Source organism: Manis javanica, chromosome 4 (genome assembly GCF_040802235.1).
Source record: "Manis javanica isolate MJ-LG chromosome 4, MJ_LKY, whole genome shotgun sequence".
Lineage (NCBI taxonomy): Eukaryota > Metazoa > Chordata > Mammalia > Pholidota > Manidae > Manis > Manis javanica.
This window is the reverse complement of record NC_133159.1, coordinates 10,940,618-10,961,343: the sequence shown is the minus strand read 5'-3', so window position 1 is coordinate 10,961,343 and position 20,726 is coordinate 10,940,618. Positions and strand designations below refer to the sequence as shown.

At 52.6% G+C, this 20,726-nt stretch overlaps 1 protein-coding gene across 8 annotated transcripts in view; it reads right to left on the bottom strand.

The window, feature by feature from the left end:
- Positions 1-20,726, bottom strand: part of KAZN (kazrin, periplakin interacting protein) — a 1,058,126-nt gene that overhangs the window by 136,708 nt on the left and 900,692 nt on the right. Inside the window, exon 1 of one of the 8 annotated variants that reach the window (XM_073233245.1) lies at positions 11,565-11,896. The exons of 6 other annotated variants lie outside the window; for them this stretch is intronic. In XM_073233245.1, the coding sequence (XP_073089346.1) occupies positions 11,565-11,766 (202 nt within the window). In that variant the 5' untranslated portion in view covers positions 11,767-11,896. Of the gene's footprint in view, positions 1-11,564; positions 11,897-20,726 lie in introns of those variants that run through there. One more of the 8 variants, XM_036999586.2, reaches the window with a different exon arrangement.

The window sequence follows — 20,726 nt, the reverse complement described above, 5'->3', positions numbered from 1 at the left end:
CAAAGCAGCAGTGAAAAGACTTGTTGATGCAATGGATTCTTACTTTCTTCAATGCAAACAGGAGAAGTACAGTGGGGCCAAGTACAACCACCAGTTCTAAGGTGCTGGGGTAGGGACCCGAAATGTCTGCAGAAGACCAGTTCCACAAATGCACCAGGGTTATTTGCAGAATAAATGAACTGAAGAATTCCAGGGGCTGTACCATGCTCGATTCTGGACACAAATGCAAACTGCCCACTTGTTTATAGAGACACAGTGACCAGGCAACACAAGGATGAGGGCAGGCGTAACAACAAACAGATTCAGTATCTCACACCCTCAGACCGAGGCCTGAGAATAGAGTCCAGTGCAGAGGCGTGAGGCGAGCGAGCCCAGGGAGGAAACCCAAGCCACATACTCCACTTGCTCTGTTCCTGCCTCTATCTTTTCATGGGTTCCACATTCCAGAATGAAAGAGGAAGAGGATATATGTACTGATCCCTCAAAAGCCCAACAATTAGTGGTATGGCTGCAGGTGTTCCCAGGTGCTGCCCCACCTGCCAGGTGACGCTTATCCAAAGGTGTGCCAACGGATTCAGCCAGATTAGATTTCTCCCAAGGTCCTTCCAGCTCAGAAATTCACATACGTATCCTCCCACATGGAGCATTTCCTGAAGCTCTGTGCTCCAGGGGGAACAGATGGACACAGATGTGCCGGTGCCCTGTGGTCCCAGCCCCCATTACAGTTTGGGGAGAGCGCCCAGAGTAACCCTCCAGAAATGCTGGTGCATTGCTCAGTCTCAGGTACTCTGTGCACCAGATGACATGCGCCTGTGGCAATACAAGGACTCAGCTCAGAGGGGCTGGCATGATCAAGGAAGGCTCTGCAGAAGGGTTGGGGCCCAGGACAGGGTGGAATATGGACTTTCTATGGGGTAGAGAAATAACAGAGGTAGGAAGGGGGAGGCAAAGGGTGGGAACGAGCCGGCCCATGCACGGGACAGTGAGGAGACCCTGAGCCCCTCGACAGCAGCAGAAGGACGCTCAGCTGTTCGTGGCGCCCCAGCACCACACCCAGGCCAGAGCAGATACTCAAGACTTGCCAGGTGGATGGACCAGGAGCGCTGGTGCATCCAGGATGAGGTTGAGGCAGGGCCTCCTTCTGGTTCCAGTGGAGGGTTCTAAACAGAAAACCCCTCCTCCAGAATGTAAGCACCGTGGCAGAGGGGCTGTTTTGGCTCAGCTTGTCAGCGCCAGGCACCCAGGCAGGGCCTGACGAGTATGGCGAGATTAAGCGAACAAATGGCCAGATGTGATTTAATGAAGATGTGCTCAGCTGGAATCTGAGCTGTGGGTCGGTTGGACCACCAGTCAATGCCCAGAGACACGAATGAGCTGGGAGACAGAGCAGGGCCGAAGACCAATGGATCAGTAAAGGGAGAGGGGTCAGGGGCCGGACAGGTGACACCTTCGCTGCTGGGAGGGACAGGGTTGGGGGGATCACTTTCTGTACAGCAAAAGCAGTTGACTGTGGCACAGCTGAGTGAGTGTCAGAAAGCTGCTGGGGTACAGACAGGGTGACCAGCCATCTGGATTGCCTGGGGGGGAGGGGTTCTCCAGGATGCAGGACTGCCAGTGCTGAAACTAGAACGTCCCGGGCAAATCAGAACGAGCTGACCGCTGAGGCCCAGGTGTGTCCTCACCAGCATCCTAAAGGCAACAAGATCACTGGAGGGTACCAACCACATTTGTAAGGTGCCTGAAGTGTGCAAAGCACTTCCAGATCTGGGGGCACAGGTGAAACAGCCACAAATCTGTGACCTAGGCCAGGCTGGCACCGTGGTTCTCACTCTACGGAACAGGGAAACCGTAGTTCGGCGGTGAGTGACCTGCAGAAGGAACGTTCCACAGAGGGTGAGTAGCACGGCCAGGTCCCACGTTCAGGCCTCCACACCCCCTGCTTTCTGCATACACATGAAACAGACAAGCGCTGGCTGCTGAGCCCAGCTTTGTGCCACCTTCCTCAGGGCTGACAGATGCCAGCGGAAGCAGCAGAGGTTCCGTCCCTAGGTGGGTAATGGGCTTCTCTGGCCTCCTGCTCTTCTGAGATTCTGGCACAGGGTGAGCATGCGGCCACCACCTGGGACGACGTGCAGAGGAGGACGGAAGTGAGGGTGCTGATAGCTGTTGCTCTGCTTGCCTCCCCTCTAGCCCCCCATTACGGCCACCCCTTGGGTGAGACCAGGATCCCTGAAGGCCCTTGTGAAAGGCAGATGGTTAACCTGTCCACGCATCCAGAAGTCCCTGGCGGGAAACGGTCTTGGCAGCTCTTGGCAGCCGGTGAAGGACTAGGCCAGGGACGGGGGACGGCTGGGAGAGGAGGGGGAGAAGGAGGAGAAGACAGAGAAGGGGATTTGGGGGAGAATTTAAGTGGAAGGACCTTCCTAGGGCTTCTTGCTCAATGATGAGCTTTGAGCTGTAGCTGCATCAGTATCAGGTCAGGGGGCTTAAGACCCAGGCTGGGGGCTTAAGACCCAGGCTGCAGGGCCCACCCTCAGTTTCTGATTCTGCAGGTCTGGGGCAGGCTGAGCATTTACATTTCTAACAAGTTCTCAGGTGAGCCTAATGCCCAGGTTTTGGCACCCCATCTGAAGAACCATTGAGCTGGTGCATGTGGTTAGGGCTGGGGGTGGGTGACCAAGGCACAAGGGCTCTGATGGGCCACTGGAGGCTGGGAAAATCCATGGAAGTAAAAATGGAAGGTGCTGGAGGCCTTGGTCCTCAAACTTCAAAGAGGGTCAGGATTACCTGGGGATGGAGGTGACTTGTTTAAAATGCAGATTCCTGGGCCCACCCTGGATATTTTTTGACTGTTCAGGCCTGACAGGGAATCCAGGAACTTAAAAACCACAAGCACTGAATAATTCTGACACAGGCAGTCCAGGGGCCACAAGGAGAGAAGAAACATGGCAGCCTCAGAGGAGCCCAGTGGAAAAACAAATACCTCAGGCTTCGCGAGGCATGGCATGTGACAGGCTGTAGAAACAAGTGTAGTGTCACCTCCTCACTTGGGGCCACCGCACTACCCAGTGTGGTAGCCACTAGTCACTTGTGGCCTTTTACAATTACATACAATCTGAAATTCAGCTCTTCTGTCATACTAGCTACCTTTTAAAACCAGTGGCTACCACAGAGGACAGTACAGATATGGGGCATTTCCATCTGCAGGAAGTCCTATCAGGCAGCTCTGGCCTGGGGAGGTCACCTGTGTCTGCCTCCATCTCCCCTTCTATGAATAGGGGCTCCTCCTAGTGCAAGAGAGGGGAGACTCCACCAAAGACAGATGTTTCCACGATACACCTACAGCCCCTGTGGCCCCGGAGGGAAGCAGCCCAGCAGGTAGAGGAAGCCCTAGAAGAAAGTTTTACGTTCTGCCCTAGAACTTAAAGAGAGGTGCAAGTTTCCCCGGTCGGCTACTAGTGCAGCTAGAAGGTCCTCTAAGGTGCGTAGGAAGATGAGGGCCGGTGCTGCAGAAACCGAGGGCAAGTCCCAAGCAAGCCCGCCAAGGCCAGGGGCGGTCTAAGATGCTGCCAAGGGTGCTTGGGCAAAAGGCCCGTGGGGACGGAGGGAAGTCGGCCTTGAGATCAGCGATGACTATCAGCCTTGCGCAGACGTTTGAAGCTGACAGGCAGCAGGGAGTAATCAGGGGAGCAGGTGGTAAGTCTCAGACTACAAAGTCATAGACCCGACCGGTCCAAAGTCCTAGCCCTTAATCTGAAAGGAGAGATGGAGGCAGCCAGGATGGGGCAGCTGAGGGCTTGGACAGGACGTTGACATCAGCCTGCACTGGAACCTCAGGCTCACGGGAGCTTCTCCAAGACCCTGATGGGCACACCCACAAGGGAATGTCTCCCTGCACTTCTCAGCACAGGCCGACCTTCTGCCTGAGGCAGATTCCCCAGAGCAAGCAGTGGTCCTTAAGCCTTAGTAGTTACAAATACACCATGAAAAACAAATTCATGCAAGCCCAGGCCACACGCCTTCAAGAAAAGCTACACTAAACAAAAACAACCAAACAAAATGATGTGTTAACGCATCACAATGGCTTAGGCATTAACAATATACTGGTCTTAATCACAGAAAAAAATGCAACGAATTTATTTCTTCCCCAAACCTTCCTGGCACACCTAGGAAATGGACATGTTTTAAAGAAGGAAGTGAGGGCAACACCGGGGATAAAGTATCAGGGACAGGGATCTCTGTGCGTGGCCCCAAGACTACCAGCAGAGGGGCAGGGATGGACAGAGCAGTGTAGGGTCCTGCAAATACCATATGAGGTACTTGGATTAGGCAAATACACTGGGGCAGAAAGACTAGTGGTGACCGGGGGCTGGGGCTGGGGGGATGGGGAGTTATCATTTAATGGGAACAGTTTCAGTTTTGGGTGATGAAGAAGTGTTGGAAATGGATAGTGGTGATGGCTGTACACAGAGTGAATGCCATGAACTATACACCTAAAAATGGTTACAATGGTAAATTTTCTGTTATGTATATTTTACACCCTCTCCTTCCTCCCCCCAAAAAGGTGTAGGGTCCTGAACTCTACCCTGGACCTACTGGGTCAGTCTTGAAGGTAGACCCAGAATCTGCATTTGAGTCCATTAACTCTGGGACTCAGCTCTTTTCTGGTTCCCTATGCAGGGGAGGGCCACCAGCAGGGCCTCCCTACCCTCCACCCAGGCACCCTGACTTCCTCCCAAAGCAGCTGAGAAAGCCCTACAGGAGTTAAAGTGATAGGAACCCCACCTGCCACCGCATGGCTCTCCTCCGCACATTGCCATGGTGAGAAACGCCAAGAGGAAGCCCAGATGAGCCATTCAACTCAACACGTATGCCACACACACAACATTTGGGCCAACAACAAAAGGGACCCAGGTTGGGCAGGGAGGGTGGGCAGCTGGGCTGGGCAGGGAGGCTGGAGGAGCAGCCCCATCGGTGGGTTTGGTACCAAGTCTAAGGAATCCGGATGAGCCACAGGTAGAGTGTGGTCTCCACCGTCTTCTCAGCACCCAGCCCAGGGCCTGGCCCCTCCGGAAGGAAGGAGCTCAAGGAGGATTAAGCTCAAGGAAGAAGGAACATGGGTCAACGGGAAGGCGTGGGAATGCTAGGAGCAGCCTGGGGCGAGAAGCAGGATGTCTGAGCAAGGCCAAAGTCTTACTCTGGTCACCTTTTTACCACTGGACAGGCCTGTGACTGCATGCGTGTCAGACGTGCGTGTGCCTCTTTTGAACAGGTTTGGGAAATGAGTGTTCCCCAGGCAGGGGGAGGCAGGGATTGGATTAGGAAAGGAAGATGTGAGGTTTAAGTAGGATGTCCATATACTTAACATCCACGTTGGGACATGTGTTGGTGTTAAAGGATGCTAAGGATTATATCATATCAGGATGCCGGGGATAAACCAGAGAATATGGCCTCCCCAGTTTCTTACTCTGAAATTAACCCAATCCCAGAAAGGCAAAGGGCAGAGAAGTTTCAGAGTCGGGTCCATGAAACCCTTGCATCAAAATCACCCAGGGCACTTGATGAAAATACAGATTCCTGGGCCCCACCCCAAACCTACAGAGTTGGCATTGAGAGATGGAACTTGAGAACTGGCACTGGCATGCACCCTAGACCTCCGTGGTCCTTAAAGTCCGGGACCCCTTTTAATGGGTCAGGTGGAATTAGGGAAGTGGGTGAAGAGGGAAAACTCCCAGTTTTGGCAAGATGCCCTTATGCATTTGTAAGTTGTCACATGTCACATGGTGTGGTCCCTTCCTCGCTGAGGTTTCCCTCTCAGGACTAGGTTCCCAAATGGCCAGAGTCAGACCTCCTGTCATGGGTCAGCTGGCCTCTTTGGGTTCTGGCTGGGGCAGAAAGGTGGGTAGCCTCCTGCAGCCACGTGAACAGCTCTGGGCTGCTGAGGCCTCACTCCCGATTACCTCCAGCTGACCAGAAGCCAGCATGCCAAAGACGCCAGGGAGAGAACCTAGTGACTCCCAGCACTGCAGCCCCTGCCCAGGGGCGGGCCCTGAGGGAACTGTCAGCTGATGAAGGAAACCACAGGGGAGAAGCAATGGTCCTGGGGCAGGCAGCATGGAACAGCCACTCACTACAACCTGTGCAACCTCTTTAAGCCTCAGCACTGTTGTTACCTGTGAGACTACCAGCTGCCTTACACGGTTGGAGGAAGAGCAACAGGGATGAATAACAAAAGCTTGGCTCCTGGGCAGCCCTCAGTAAACGGTTCTTCATCATTAACAGGACCTTCCCAAACAGAAAGATTCCTCCCTGCCTGGGCACACAGCACTTTGCAGTTAGGAGTGTGCTGGTGAGGCTGAGCTGTGTGCTGAGCGAAGACAGCGCACAGGAGCCAGCAGCTGTTGTTTTCACTTCTCGCCAGGCCCCCAGGGAGGGCTTTCTGAAGCTTCTGCACAATTAAAAGGGACTGGGCACACTCAATGCCTCAGATAAAATTACAGCCCAAACTGGTTGGGAGCCGGAGCCAGCCTCCCAATCCAGGCAGCAACGGAAGATGAGGCCGTCATCACCTGCAGGTGATGGGTGTTCCCCAAGGCAGTCCCTGAAGCCCAGCGTGGACACAGAGGACATGCTCGGAGGGTCGCCACCACGGAACCCACCAGCTCCTCCCCTCTTCTTAGCCCCGGCTGGGTGTCACCTAGTACAGGGCCAGGACGCCAGGTGGGACGTACCTACCTGTCATACCCTTCTGGCTGTGAATTTCTCGCAGATTTGGGGCTCCCACAGCACCTGTTGGGCTAATGCCAGTTGTTGGCGAGGACTCCGTGGAATTGCCACAGTTGGTGTCTTCTAACTGGCCTCCCCTGAACGCGTCCAAACAGCAGACCAGAGAAAGCATCAAGTCCCTGCCTTCATGGTAGCTGCCCCAAGGGGTGCAGAAGTGGTCCTGGTAAGCAGGTGGCAAGCCTGACTTTTCCCCTCCCTGCCAGGTGCTCATCTGACACACTCAACACACTGTGCATTTACAGAGAGTAAAAAGTTCATAAAAAATAACGACACACACAGGCAGGCACACATGCACACACTTTGTAACCATGGCTTGCCATTCTCTCCGGAGATTTTATAGCCCTTAGTGACTCACAATGAACACGGGATCCCCAGGGCAATTGCTTTGGCCAGCTTTAACGATATGGTGGGTCTGCTTATTTGCTGGGGCTTAAATCTGTGTACATGCCGTGCACCTGATTTCCTACTTCTGGTCGTGGTATGGATGGGAGGGGCTAACTCCAGGGTCGTGTTTGTTATTTTCCTTGAGCCATGGTACTCGGTGACTCCTGAGATGATTAAAAGGGGAGTAGACACTTTCTCCAGAATGGCCAGCGGGTCCCAGCAAATCATCCAATTAACTCAACTGGAATATCACAGAGAACATAAAAGAGTGCATGGTGACTATTATGGAAATTTCGTGATGGCTTAGAAGGCCAAATAAGCAGCTTCCAGTCCTGCAGAATCACCTGTCTCATCAAATCCCAATATCTCAAATTGCAAAAGAAAATTAAACATTTTACACACACATGCACACACAATCAAGTGTTTTGGACTCTTGATAAATTGGAATTTCCTCTCCCTCTTATGTCACAAGTACATTGGGATGCATAGGTATTAAAGATGTAGCTAACCATATGGATTCCTGTCCAACAACTCTGATGTGGGCAATACTATCCCATTGTACAGACGGGCAAACTGAGGCCCAGGACGTTCAATAACTTGCCTGGGGACACATAACTAGTAAGTAGCAGAGCTGGTGAATTGATTCCAAAGCGGGTGCTCTGTACCTACCCACTACGGGGTGCCGCCTGCCTTGGTTTAGTCTCTGTCGCTGAGCAGTCACACAGACTGGGCAAAGGAGATCTCCCTAGCAAAGCCAGTGTGAATTTTCTTCAAGAGCAGTGACTTACTTTCACTCCTGATTGCCGAGGACAGTCAAACTCCAGTTGTTTCTGTCCCATTTAGTCAAGGATGCTCACACTCACCCTTTGTGGTCCAAGCAGGTGGCTTTCTAAGAGCATCCCCAATTTCAATGTGGAGATTTAACCTCACCTCCACCCCAGCAGACATCCTTTACAGAACGGATAACACAAAGCTGACCTGCTGCAGAAACTGCTAAGGTACAAAGATAAGCAAATGCTGGAGTCGCTTAAAACAAGGAATGTCAAGGAGAGGACAAGCTTTTTTTTATTTTTAAAGATAAAAATTTAAAGCAAAACAGACCTGAAACTTAATGTCGGTCTACTTTCTTAAGACCAGTTCAAGGTCTTTATACACTGCTTAGAGGTCTATAATCTGGGATCAAGTCTTGGCTGTAGCACCTACCAGCTGGGTGACTTTGGGCAAATTACTGAACTGTGTTGTGCACCAATTTCCTCCTGTATGGATGGGATCAGTAATTGCCCCTCCGCCCTAGATCGCTGGAGACTGCTTCAGACCAAGCGTCCTATTCAGTCAGCACCACGCCTGGCCCTAGGGAGGGTACAGGACAGCCTTGGGAGCCAGTACACAGATACACAAGGACCTGCTGCCCTCCTCCGGGGGGGCTTTATGTGAGGGGGAGGGACAAGAGGAGCCGTGAACAACTCCAATGACTGATAAATAAGGTAGAGGGTAGAAGAGACTCTAGAAGTCCTGTGGCTTTTGAAGCTGGGGGTTACAAGAAAAGCTTATTGAGGCCATGACATCTGAATGGGCCTGGAAGCCTGGGTAGGCTTCAGATGTAGAAAGATAAAGTGTCCTGTCCACAAAGCTACTAATTACCAACAATTTTTTAAAAATGACTTGACACCTTTAGCTGATGGGCAACTTCCCTCTTGTCTTAGGAGCTCAGCACCCATACACCTCGCATCATTCTCGAGCACTCTTTCTCTCTCTGACCACCCTGCCTAACCACTCGGTAGCACTTGCTCCTACCACACGAACCCCTCACCTGGTTTTATTTTTCTGCATAGCACTTACCCTCCATTCCCTGACATATCCTGTGCATGTCTGCCTACTGGAACCACCTCCCACAGAACAGAAGCTCCATGGAAACAGGGGCTGCTGCTGTCTGGTTCGCTGCTCTGTCCCTGACAGTTGCAAAGGTGCCTGGCAGGAGTGGGTGCTCAAGAAATGTGACTGAATGGACAGACAACCGAGGAGGACTAATTCATATTCTCGGCCTAATGGAACCTCAGTGGGCACCTGGGTCTCTCTGCAGGGGCTCTGGGGTGATACCCTTAGATGGAGAGGTTCCCACTGCACCAACAGGGCAACTGAGCTGCAGAGTATCGCAAAGTCAGATTTGGGGCTGAATGGGGTGCAGGCTGAGCAGGCGTCTGATTTCTGCATCTTCTGCTCTGGTCCCTGGTACACATATAAAGAACAGTAACTTCCGCTAGGAGAGGCCCGATCCTGGAGGTCACAGCTGTCCCCTGCATGGGGCCTGTCACCCTGCTAATCTCAGAACACCCTGCTTGAGCAATGTTGGTGTTCAAGCCTCCATCCTGCCAAGCAAGCATCCTGGTTCCACACCCCTCAGACTGGCTGCTAAGGGGGCACTCTCAGCCCCATAACCAAGCATTACATTAGGCTGGGACCAGTGTGCTGAGATCCTGGCGTAAGTCACCCCACAACCTCACAGAAGAGGGTGAAGGGGGGTGGGGTAGAGAGAGTTGTATAACTTTCTGGTTTAGAGGCTGTTTTGATCCTGTCCCTCGCCAGGATGCCATCTGTAAATTGGGAAAGGAGATCACTGCTTTCTGCCCTAAAAGAACACCGTGAAGGCCATTACTATAATAATCATCCCCAGAGCTCAGAGGTGGGTCTTTCTCAGCTACATCTTGTCATTAGGATATTATTATTATGAACACACAAATGGAGTCGATAAAGACAGAAAGTCAACATATTTATCTCCACTCAGTCATCTTTGACATGGTTATATAATAACAATGTCCACCAAGCACAAGTCAGCCTTGGGTCACTGAAGTACTTTACAGGCAAGACAAGCACCATCTTGACACAGCTCAGGAGGGTGGAGATGGAGCAGACAGCATCACATCCTAAGGGGAAACTGAGTCAGTGGGGGAACTGACAGGTGCCCCACAAGTGAAGCTGATGACTAACATTAAGTATCAACTATGAACTAGGCAAGGTGCTTTGCAGACATGAGCTTTTCAAGGATGGAAAATGTTACTGACATTATTTTATCCCCACTTTACATATGGGAGGTGGGACTGTTCCTTGCAGGCCGAACCCCAAGGCCAACAGTTCAGGGAGTCAAGTGTCTCCATTCTAGATTCTTGGTGACCCAAGACTTGAACTGCTCCAGGACACCAGCAAAAGCACAGCTAATCAGAGCCAGATGGTTGGTGGTCCCTGTTCCTGTGGCTAAAAATATGACCTCCTGGGGAGACCAACTACAGACACCCTGGAATTAGGGGGACTTGGTCCTGGCTTTTTTCTCACAGGAAAGAAATAATTATTAGGTAAAGAAGCCTACTGTTTCCTGGTTGGTGAGCCTGTTGCTCAGGAGAGGCATTCTGGTGTCAATCACAGACAAAATCTGAAATGGCTTCAGGGCTGTGGGACTTAGGGCAAGTTACTTAAACTCCAGCCTTTTCTGTCCTTATCTTCATGGAGATAACACAGCCTCACTCCCAGAGCTGAGATAGGATTTTAAGGAGACACTACATGTAAATTATTGGAACACAATAGGTGTTCAAGAAATAATGAATAATCATGCTGTGCCTCTCCCCCGAGTCCCCATTTTTCCTGGAAAAAGTATTCAAACTTCAAACCGATGATGAGAGACCTTTCTCAGAAGTCCTTTGTCTTCCATCTGAATTTATTCCCATCTCGGAGTCAAGAAGATCCAGGGGTTCCTGTGGGCCCTCCCCATGACCTAATTGGGGGTGGGGATGGGGACAGCTGAGACCGGAACAGAATGGAACGGGCGCACCCACTCGGAACATTTACCACTAAAACACTGTTCTCGGCTTGGAGTGCATCAGCCAATGATACACAATCAGACCACCGCATTTGTATCCCAGCCCCACCGCTGCGATTTCCCTTTCTGCATTAGCCGTTCAAGTCAGGAGAAACCGTTCGGGTGCTAGCACACGCGAGTCACCGCTTGCCTCTCGGAGGGGCGGCGGTCAATCGGGGCTCTCCTGGCACTCCATGGGGCTGCCAGGTGGATTGCAGGTGCGGGCAAGGCGGGCCACCCCAACTTGGCGCGGGGCTGACCCCTTCCAGATGCAGAGGTGGGTCTCCAGGCAGCGCTGGAGGCAGGCGTGGCCTTGACCTCCCTCCGCAGCTTTCTCGGGGGCTTGGCGGGAAAGCCGTGGACGCCGAAGCCCCCGCCCCAGGCGCGTGTCCCCTGGCACCCGCCCCGCCCAGCGCGCGGGGCTCCGTGCGGCGAGAACTTTGCCACCAGCGGCTTCGCGATCCGGCCCAGAGCGCCCCCGCGCGCCCGCCCCGGCGGCTCCCCTGGCCCGCGGCCGCGCCGCCCTCCCGGCCCGGCGCGCACCTACCCGGCGGGCTGCAGTCGCCATCCGCCCGAGCCGCGGGCGTCCGGGGCCGGTCGCCGGGCCTCGCCGCGTCCGCACCCGGCTCGCAGGCTGCGGGCCCCGGGGGGCGCGCCGGCCCGGCCCCCGGCCCGCAGCAAGGCGCCGGCTCGCCCTGCGCGGAGGGCTGGCGGACGCGCTCCCAGGTGCCCGAGTCCGCCGCCCGCATGCCGCGTGCCCTGGGGGCGCTGCCCGCGGCGGTGCGGGGGGCTCCGACGGCGGGAGCCCGGCTCACAGCCCCAGGGGCCGCCGCCGCAGCGGGGCGCCGCCGCGCGCCGGACCGGGGCTCTCCGTGCGGCCGGACGCCGGGCCGTCCGCGGCCGCCGCACGCGAGGAGTCCGGCCTCCGCGCCTCTCACGTGGGGCGACTCCAACTCCCGCGGCCCCGCCTCCCGCTCCTTCCGGGCCGCCGAGGGCCGCCCGGCCGCCCCGCCCCGGCTCCGCCCCCTCCTCGGCGGCGCCCAGACTCGCCCCAAAGCCTGGGCGCGCCGCGTCGCCCCGTAGTGCGCCCGGCCCCTCGGTGCACCCCCAGCACGGTCACTCCGGGAGAAACTGAGGGTGAGAAAGATAACCATTGTCACAGGGGTTGGAAGCGCCAGGCCTGGGCCCAGGTCTTTGAAAGCCCCAAGTGAGTGCATATCGGGGATGGCTGCTGGTACCCCAGTTTGCCTGTGTCTACCCAGTCTTCTGACACCCTTGTGACAGCCTTGCTAAAATGCTGGCGTCCCAAGAACTGGACGGGAGAGGGCAGAAACAGCGAGCTGGGGGAAGGGTGGGAGTCCTGGGACTTTTCCTTCAGCCCCCTCTGTGTGACCGTTCTTTAAGTGAATACAATACTGGGCACATTCGTTGCGTCAGGGGGAAGAAAACTGATACGGTCCATACCCACCTGGTGACTGTGATCAGGTGGGCGGCCCTGTGTCTGCACTGCACTTCCTCAAGCCTCAGTTTCCCCATCTACAAAATGGGGCACCAGTAATTCCCATCCCAACTATCGTCAGGGATGCTAATGAAAACCTCTGCCACAGGCAAGTGGCAGGTGAGGTGGTTCCCAGGGGAGGCCAGGACCTGGACCTCAGAAGTGGGGGCGGGGGGCAGTTACCAGGCCAGCCAAGTCCTCTAGAAGGTAGCACCTTGAAGGGTCTGCAAATCTGCATCTGTCCCCTGGAGTGGGTGCCCCAGTGGCTGGCAGGGCTCCCTGCAGAGCGCGTTTGGTTGCAGCTCTGAGACCCCTTTGATCTGGGGATTATGAAGCTCTTTAGAAGGACTAATGATCTCAGGAGACAGGTCTGGTTTCCCCCTATTGTTAGACATCAGAGCCAAGGCTACACAGCCAGGTGAGGAGTTACACACTCCCAGGGGTGTCCCCAGACCTCCTCCCAGGCAGCATGCACCCTAAGCTTCCCAGTCCTGCCTCTGTAACCTTTGGCTCCCACTGGCCCAGATCTGAGCTCTGGCATTTTCTAGGTCACTGGCATATGGCCCTCTAACAAGCTGTGGGAAACAAAGTACTTCCCCCACACCAGGTCTCTAACACTTTTCACGCTTTGGTTTCCTGTCCGTAGGCAAGGAGCTCCACCTCTTAGCAACCACTGTGGCCTGGCCACCATCCATCAGGGCCTTCCCAGCTTCCACCCCCACATCTTCCTCACCCTCCCAGTGACTGGGAAACTGGCCCAGGGCTGCCGCAGACCCCCATCCTGTCTAACTGGAACCCTGACTGCCCAGTGGAAGGCTGGTGGGTGACACCAAATCCTGGTGCGCCCAGCCAGGGATGAAAACTACCCAGGGGGTTAAACACCCATACCACTCTGGAGCAAGGAAACTGACCCCACACCAAATGACAGGAGAAGCTGGGAATCCCCCAATTCCTCTGCCTTTGCTGGGATACAAAAGGAAGATGGCTCTGAGTCATCCTGGGGAGGGGAGCTGGGAATGCCCTTGCCTTCTGGAGACATCTGGGACAGGATCCTCTGTTTCAGATGACTTCCGTGACCCACAGGGGACATAAATGAGGGAGGTGGGCTGTGTGTGGGGCTGCTGAAACTTGTTTCATAAGGGCATTGAGGTTTAATCTTTTGACTTAGACACTCTTTGCACTTTCAACATAGAGGAAGCCTCTTCATTTCCAAAAAGAAACAGGCTCTTTCCTATATTTCTGGAAGTACCTGGAACTCTTAGTCAACCTTCTACTCTGCCACTTTTGATAGAGACATGCATTTTCCTCTTAACTCCCTAACAAGGAAACAGCAGCCCACACATGAATGCATAGTACTTGCCCTGTGGATTTGGAGTCAGGGAGACTTTAGGGAGTGGTGGGGACTGTGGCAAACAAGAGGCCACCAACCCCCATGGAGGACGGAGTACATTGCTGTCATGCAGAAAGGTGGCTGTAGTATTACCAGAGGTTCTAGTTTTTCTTTTTTAGAGCTACTAGGACTGTGGACTTTTATATGTAAGCTAAGTTTGAAAAGTTGGCCACTCTTTAATAAAAACTTAAGAAGAAAGAGGATAGTGAGGAGAAGGGAGAGAAAGAGCAACAAAGTGGGCATATCATCTAGAATTGTCTATCTAGCCCCCTGGCCACCAGTGCTCATTGCACTGCTGCCCTCACTGGTTGCCTCTGCAGCCTCTCAGAAGTCTGCACATACTTTCTACTCACATTTCAATAATCCACGCCTTTTCTCAAGCCCACAGGCCTGGGGAATTTCCGCTGCTCTCCTTACTCAGTAAGGTTTGCCCTGGCTGGGTGTGTGGCTGTGAGTTCTTGATGAGTGTGTGTGTGTGCGTTCCCCACGCTCAGGACCAGGAATTCACATGGCAGTGGAGCCTACCTTCCAACACTTTCTCGGGGTTCCCAGATGTCCAGGCCTCCTCCAGTCAGCCCTAGCCTTTCAGCCTCTCTGCTCACACCTCTGGGGCAGGCAGACCACTGGCAGGGGCAACAGCCTGCAGCCTTCCAGAAAACCATCTGTGTTTGGCGTGGGAGTATTTCTTCCCTGAGGTATGTTTCTGATTACGAAGATACCCTGGGCCTGGGAGACATTTCTGCTCAGTTCTGCAACAGGACATCCAGGAGCCAAGAAGGGACAAGCTATTTTCTGCCCAGAGCAGCCTTGGGTAGGCCTTCCAGGAATGACAAGTCTGGGGTGGTATTTACTGGAGACTTCAAGACAGAGCCAGCTTCCGAGTGTGCAGCCTGTGCAGAGGGCCCTGCACTAAGGTTAATGCTCTGCTGCCATCGCCTTCAAATTCTGAATAACTTTGAACCAGGGGCCTTGCACGTGCCTTTTGCATTGGGATCTGCAAATTATGTCACTGTTCCTACTCCCAGAAGATCTTCCCAACCTCCCTGGGGGATGCTGGGAATTGATGTTGGAGATAGCTGGGCCTGGGATTTAGCTTATTGCGTCCTTCAACACAAGGGTACGTGTATCCGGCCTCTGCCGGGCAGCTGGAAGGGAGGTTTTGGGGGTGGGGAAAAGCGGCAGGAACTGTCCCCATCCATCCTCTGGACGACTCACCAAGGAACAAAGGCACAGTGGGAATTTGGGGGATGGGAGATGGGCAGTCCAGCCAGAGGGTGGGGAGGCTGTGCTGGTTCTGAGCTCCCAGGCCAGACAATGTCCCCATGATCCTGACCTTCGACCATGAAAGAAAATACAAAGGAGGCTGGGGACAGGGACGCAAGGAATCAGTTCAGTTCCCACTCATAGTGCCCCTTCACTCTCAGGGGAACTTCCTTCAGATCACAGGAGAAAATGGACATGATGTATTTGACTTAAGGAACAATACCCAGAAACCCTGTATGAAAAGACTCTACTATATTTGATATATCTGCTTGATGTTCAGTATCTGAGCCTCCTGGAATTTTTTAGGTGTTTTTTGTTTTTGGTTATGTTTTTAGTATTTATAGAAGAGGTTTTACTGAGATCTTCCAACCAACAAGCACTTCTGGACTCTCACCAAACACCTGCAACTAAGACAAGGTGGTAACTTTGGATTCCTAGGAATCTGCACAGTTTTGTGTGTAACACTCCCATGAACTCCTGGCAACACTTCCCAGGAGTCTGGGAACCTCAGTAACAATGCCAGGTTCCCCACCCACCCCCAGCTTGTCTGTGACTGTGGAAAAGGGCCTTTAAGCACCCTCATTGGCAAAAGAAAATGGAAGGGCTGGGTAGTAGATGTGAGGAGGGCTTTTCTAGCTCTGCCCACTATGGTTGAGTCAGTCTTCTTTATCCTTCTCATGTTGGTTGTATGGCTATGTTTTTTTATTGTTGTTACTAGTAGCCATAGCAAATGTATTAGTTACCTATTGCTGTGTAACAAATTATCCCCAAACTGTGGCGTAAAACAACCAGCATTTATTATCTCTCAAGTTCTGTGGGTCAAGCATCTAGATGTTTAGCTGGGTGCCTCTGGCTCAGGGCCTGTCATAGCTCATAGACTGTAAGCCAGGAGTCAGCTGGAGCTGCGGTCAACTCCAGGCTGCACTTGGGGAGGATCTTCTAAGCCGTTTGTGTGGCTCTGGCAAGATTCAGTTCCTCAGGGGTGTTGGACTGAAAACCTCAGCTCCTCATTGGCAGTTGGCCAGAAGCCACCCTCAGAGCAATAGATCTACTCACAAAATGGCAGCTTGCTTCCACCAGAGGGCTCCGAGAAGGAGCGAGAGAGGGTGTGCACAATATAGAAGCCACTGTTTCTCTGAAACCTAATCTTGGCAATGACATTCATCACCTTTCCTCTGTTCCACTTGTTAAGGGTGAGTTGCTAGGTCCTGTCCTCACTTGATGGGAGGAATTACAGGAAGCCATAAATGTCAGGAGGCAGGGGTCACTGAAGCCATCTTGGATGGAGGCTGCCCACCCCAGAGGGCCGGGGACACAGTCTGTGGAGGCAGAAGGACCAGATTCAGATCCTGGCTCTGACATGCACTAGGGTAAGATCTTGGACAAACAATTTCATCCCTGAAAACCGCAGGTTCCTCATCTGTTAAATGGAGATGATCGTGGCCACTACCTCAGGGTTGTAGTGGGAGGTTTCAATGACACAGAGCTCTGAATGATGTGCAGGGTAAATCCTCAAATAATAGGTTTGAGGGTTGGAGGAGGCCAGAGTGATGTGCCCATTACTTCTAAGCCAGACAAACATTACCTGCTATCTGCATGGGGATCTACATACTCCCATCCATTCCTGAGCACTCCAAAGTGACTTGGGACATCCTTTGGCAGGCCCTGGGATGACTCTGTGGCTGAGGCCACCAGCAGGGGCCGTGCTGATCTCCCTCAACCATCCCAGTAGGACTCTGGAGCACAGGTGCAGTGGGGATGATTAGCTGGATTTTCCCCCAAACCTACTTAAGACTTTTGCCCTTGGGGCACAGTGCATTTTACCAGAGATCTATCCTGCCATCTGTCCTGGAGAGGCTTTCCTGGCTGGAGACTTTTGTGTGCTTGTCATGGGCTCACTGGTACCCTTTGACTATGTTCCCAGGGCCCCAGATAAGCTGGCAAAGGTCCTGATCCCCTCTGGAGGCTTCTTAAGGACCTGCCTCTGGAGGCCAAAGCTTAGCCCAGGCCGGCAGAGCCAGGCACTGAAGCATTTCACAGAGTGCAGCTGGCCTCTAGGCCCTGCCTGTTGAATAGTTTTGGGCTCCAAGTTAGATTCTCAACTGCAACAAAATGATAAAGTCCTTCCTTGTCTAGGGGCTGCATCTCCCCTATCTCCTCTAAGCCCCCTTTTGGGGAGTTCACATCAAGCAGGGAGGTTTCTGCAAGAAGTTAAAACTGTTGGAGCTTATTCAATAAAAACAATTAACATAAAAAATACTATGAGTTATAATAATAGGGACACACATTTACATAGCACCTACTATATGTGCCAGGCACTGTTCTAAGAACTGTGCACATTCATTTAATCCTCCCAACAACCCGGGAGGTAGGGGTACTATTATTATCATCCCCATTTTACAGATGAGGAAATGGACACAGAGAAGTCAAGTCACTTACCCAAAAGCACACAACTAGTGCTGGCAGGTCTCAAGCTTATAGTCTGGCTGCAGAGTCCATGCTAATAACAATGATGCTACCCTGGCAAAAGGTGTCATTCACTGAGCACCCCCTTCACCCCAGGGACTGTCCTTTCTAGCTCATTCAACTCACCAAACTGTCCTATCCCCATGTTCCAGATGGGAAAACTGAGGTTTAAGAAGCCAAAGGGTTTATCCAAGATGATGTGGCTGGTAAATGCAGGGTTAGGAGTCTAACTCTCAGAAGTGAGGAGTGTTATCTAGGGAAATACCTCCCATGTCCGGAGAATGGCTGCCTATGGGCAGGGTGAAATAGTCAACCTGCCTTTTATTACCAACAACAGACTGAACTCGGAACCCTCAGCAGGGCAGAGAGGGAGGAGGCCTCTGTTGCCCCCGGTGGCCACTAGCAGTACTTCACCTTCTCCAGCTGGGGCCCTTCAAAGAGGGTTGGTAGCTCCTGGGAATGGACCCGTTCTGTTCACCACCGCAGTTTTCAGACCCTATGCCTCCACTTCCTATGTGTGATTCAAGAGACACAGAGGGCCATGGCCAGTGGGTGCCAAGATAAGAAGAGCAGTAACTGTTTACTGAACACTTCCACCTCTGTGCTGGGCACTCTGCTAGGCACTTGTAGCTTAAATGTTATCATTTAATTTACCAATGCACAGAGATAGAATCATCATTGTTAAGGGTTATTAGTAATAGTGGATGGAGCACTTGACACATAAAAGCTCATTTTAATCCCTACAACACTATGTGAATACTATCATTATCTTCACTTTATCAAGGAGGACACCAAGGAACAGAGAGGTTTAGTAGGTTGCCTGAGGTCACACAGCAGCATAGGGTGGACCCGGGATTTAGATGCAGGCAGTTCTGGCTCCAGAGTCTATTTTCTTAACTACTATGCCATTATTGTTTTTTTATTATAATGATTATTATTAGTCTGATTTTACAGTTGAAGAAACCAAGGCTTTGAGAGGTAAAGGATTTGTCTAAGATTGCACAGCTGGTAAGTTTAGACCTGGAACTTCAATGAAGTCTATCTTCATTTATTCAATATTCACAAATATTGACTGTGCATCAACCACGTGCCAGGCACAGTACTGGGCTCTGGAGGTACCACCATGCAGTCTAGCCTGCTAAGGGCACCTGTGGTGTGTTAGCATGTGATGCGAAGCAGGCCTGAGGCAGGCCCCCAGGAAATACAGTTGACCCTTGAACAATGGGGGATTAGGGGTGCTGACCCCCCCCCCCCGTGCAGTCCAAAATCCACATGTAACTGCCAACTCCTCAAAACTTAACTTCTCATAGCCTGTCGACCAGAAGCCTTATGATAATATAAACAGTTGATGAACACGTATTTTGCATGTTATATGTATTATGTATTGTACTCTTACAATTAAGGAAGCTGGAGAAAAGAAGATGTCTTTTCAAATTGTCACAAATCTCCAAAATATTTTCTAATACATTTATTGAAAAAACTCCATATATAAGTGGGACAGTTTAAACTCGGGTCAACTGAACTGGCAATTTCTGGAAAAAACGAAACTGTATTCCCAGTGCTCCTCAGCGCCTCCCTGCAGGCTGGGCCCCAGCCCTACCCCCTCCCCAGAAGCAGGGAGGCCCTGGATTCCTAGCTCATCCCTCTCCCAGCTTCACCTCCACTGCCGTTACCTGCAGAATGGCTCAGCCAGGGACACGGGAAATGAAACTGAAGAGACTTGGGGGAGGCTGTGCTGAGGGTCTGTGGTATGGAGCCTGTTTTCCTTTCTGTTGCTGCCCTTTACTCACTAGTAAAGCTGGCATGTCAGGCCACCTTCCTGTGGCCTCAGTTTCCCCACCTGTGAAATGGAGATAAGAATGCTTGCCTATCTCCTCAGTCAGGACTGTTTCTTGAAGAGCAAAGGAGATCATATATGGAAAACCAGGCGGCCAGCTGACAGACAGGCTTTGGGGCCGGTTCAGTAAAGGAAGCATTGTTCATTTGTTTGTTCATTTCATTCAGTCAGTCTGTGCATGGCATCTGCCATGAGTTCCCTCCTGTCCCAGGTGCCGTGGGGAGAGGCCACAGGACCCCATGTGCAGGAAGCTCACAGGCCACTTGGATGTTACAATGAGAAAGGAGAACCCCTGGCAAATGCATGACTTTGATTTAAGTCTCCATGCCGCAGATGCCTTATCCCTGGGACTGAAATGAGCCTCTGCCACCCACCTCCCCAAGGAATCAGAATGATCCTGAAGACCAGGCTAGTGAACTGCTTCAAGATTCTTGCAGACAGGGTGAAAGCTGAGGCCCAGAGATGCTGGCCTGTCCTATCCCTTTAAGGCTTAAAGGGCCCATCTCTTCTAGAGAGACTCACCTCTCACTGTGGCTAGAAGCAAGTTGGAACCATGGGATAAAAACCCTGTAGCAAGGGCTGGGCCTTTCAAGTGAGGATCTCTAAGCTACCTGCAAATGGTATTAGGCATCTCAACACAGAGGTGGGGTTTAGTTATTCAAAGACAAAGGGCTGACTTCTGAGAAAAACAGAAGTCCAGAGAGGCTCAGACACTTGCCCAGGGACACACAGCAAATCAGGGGCCCAGGCAGACTGTCCTCACTAAACCCTAGAGCAGTGGTTCTCAAGTAGGACCCCTTGCCCCACTCCATCAGCCTCATTGCTGTGCACTTGAGAGAAATGCAAATTCTCTGCACCCGCACCCGCCCCCCCAACAACTGCCCCAGCTTCCTGAGTCAGAGGCTCAGGGGTGGGGCCTGACAGTCTGTGTTGTAACAGCTTTCCAGGTGACCCTGATGCCGATAAGGTTGAGGGCCACTGCCAAGCCTAGAGGAAGGGCTGCTAGATTTTCATGTCCTTCTGAGTGGGAAGGAACCAGGCAGTGGAGTGGAGCAAGGTCACTTTCTCCGTGACTCTGGCGTCACAGTTATATAACCACCCCTCCTCCATCCTGAAGGCCTTCTGCACCCAGTGTTGAAACTCGGGGCCCTCTCTTGTCAGGAGGCCACCTGCCTGGACTCCAGGAGGCCTGTCCTCACATGCCCACGGCTGCTTTCCTGTAATTATGGGCTTTGCCTGCCTGCCCACCCACCAG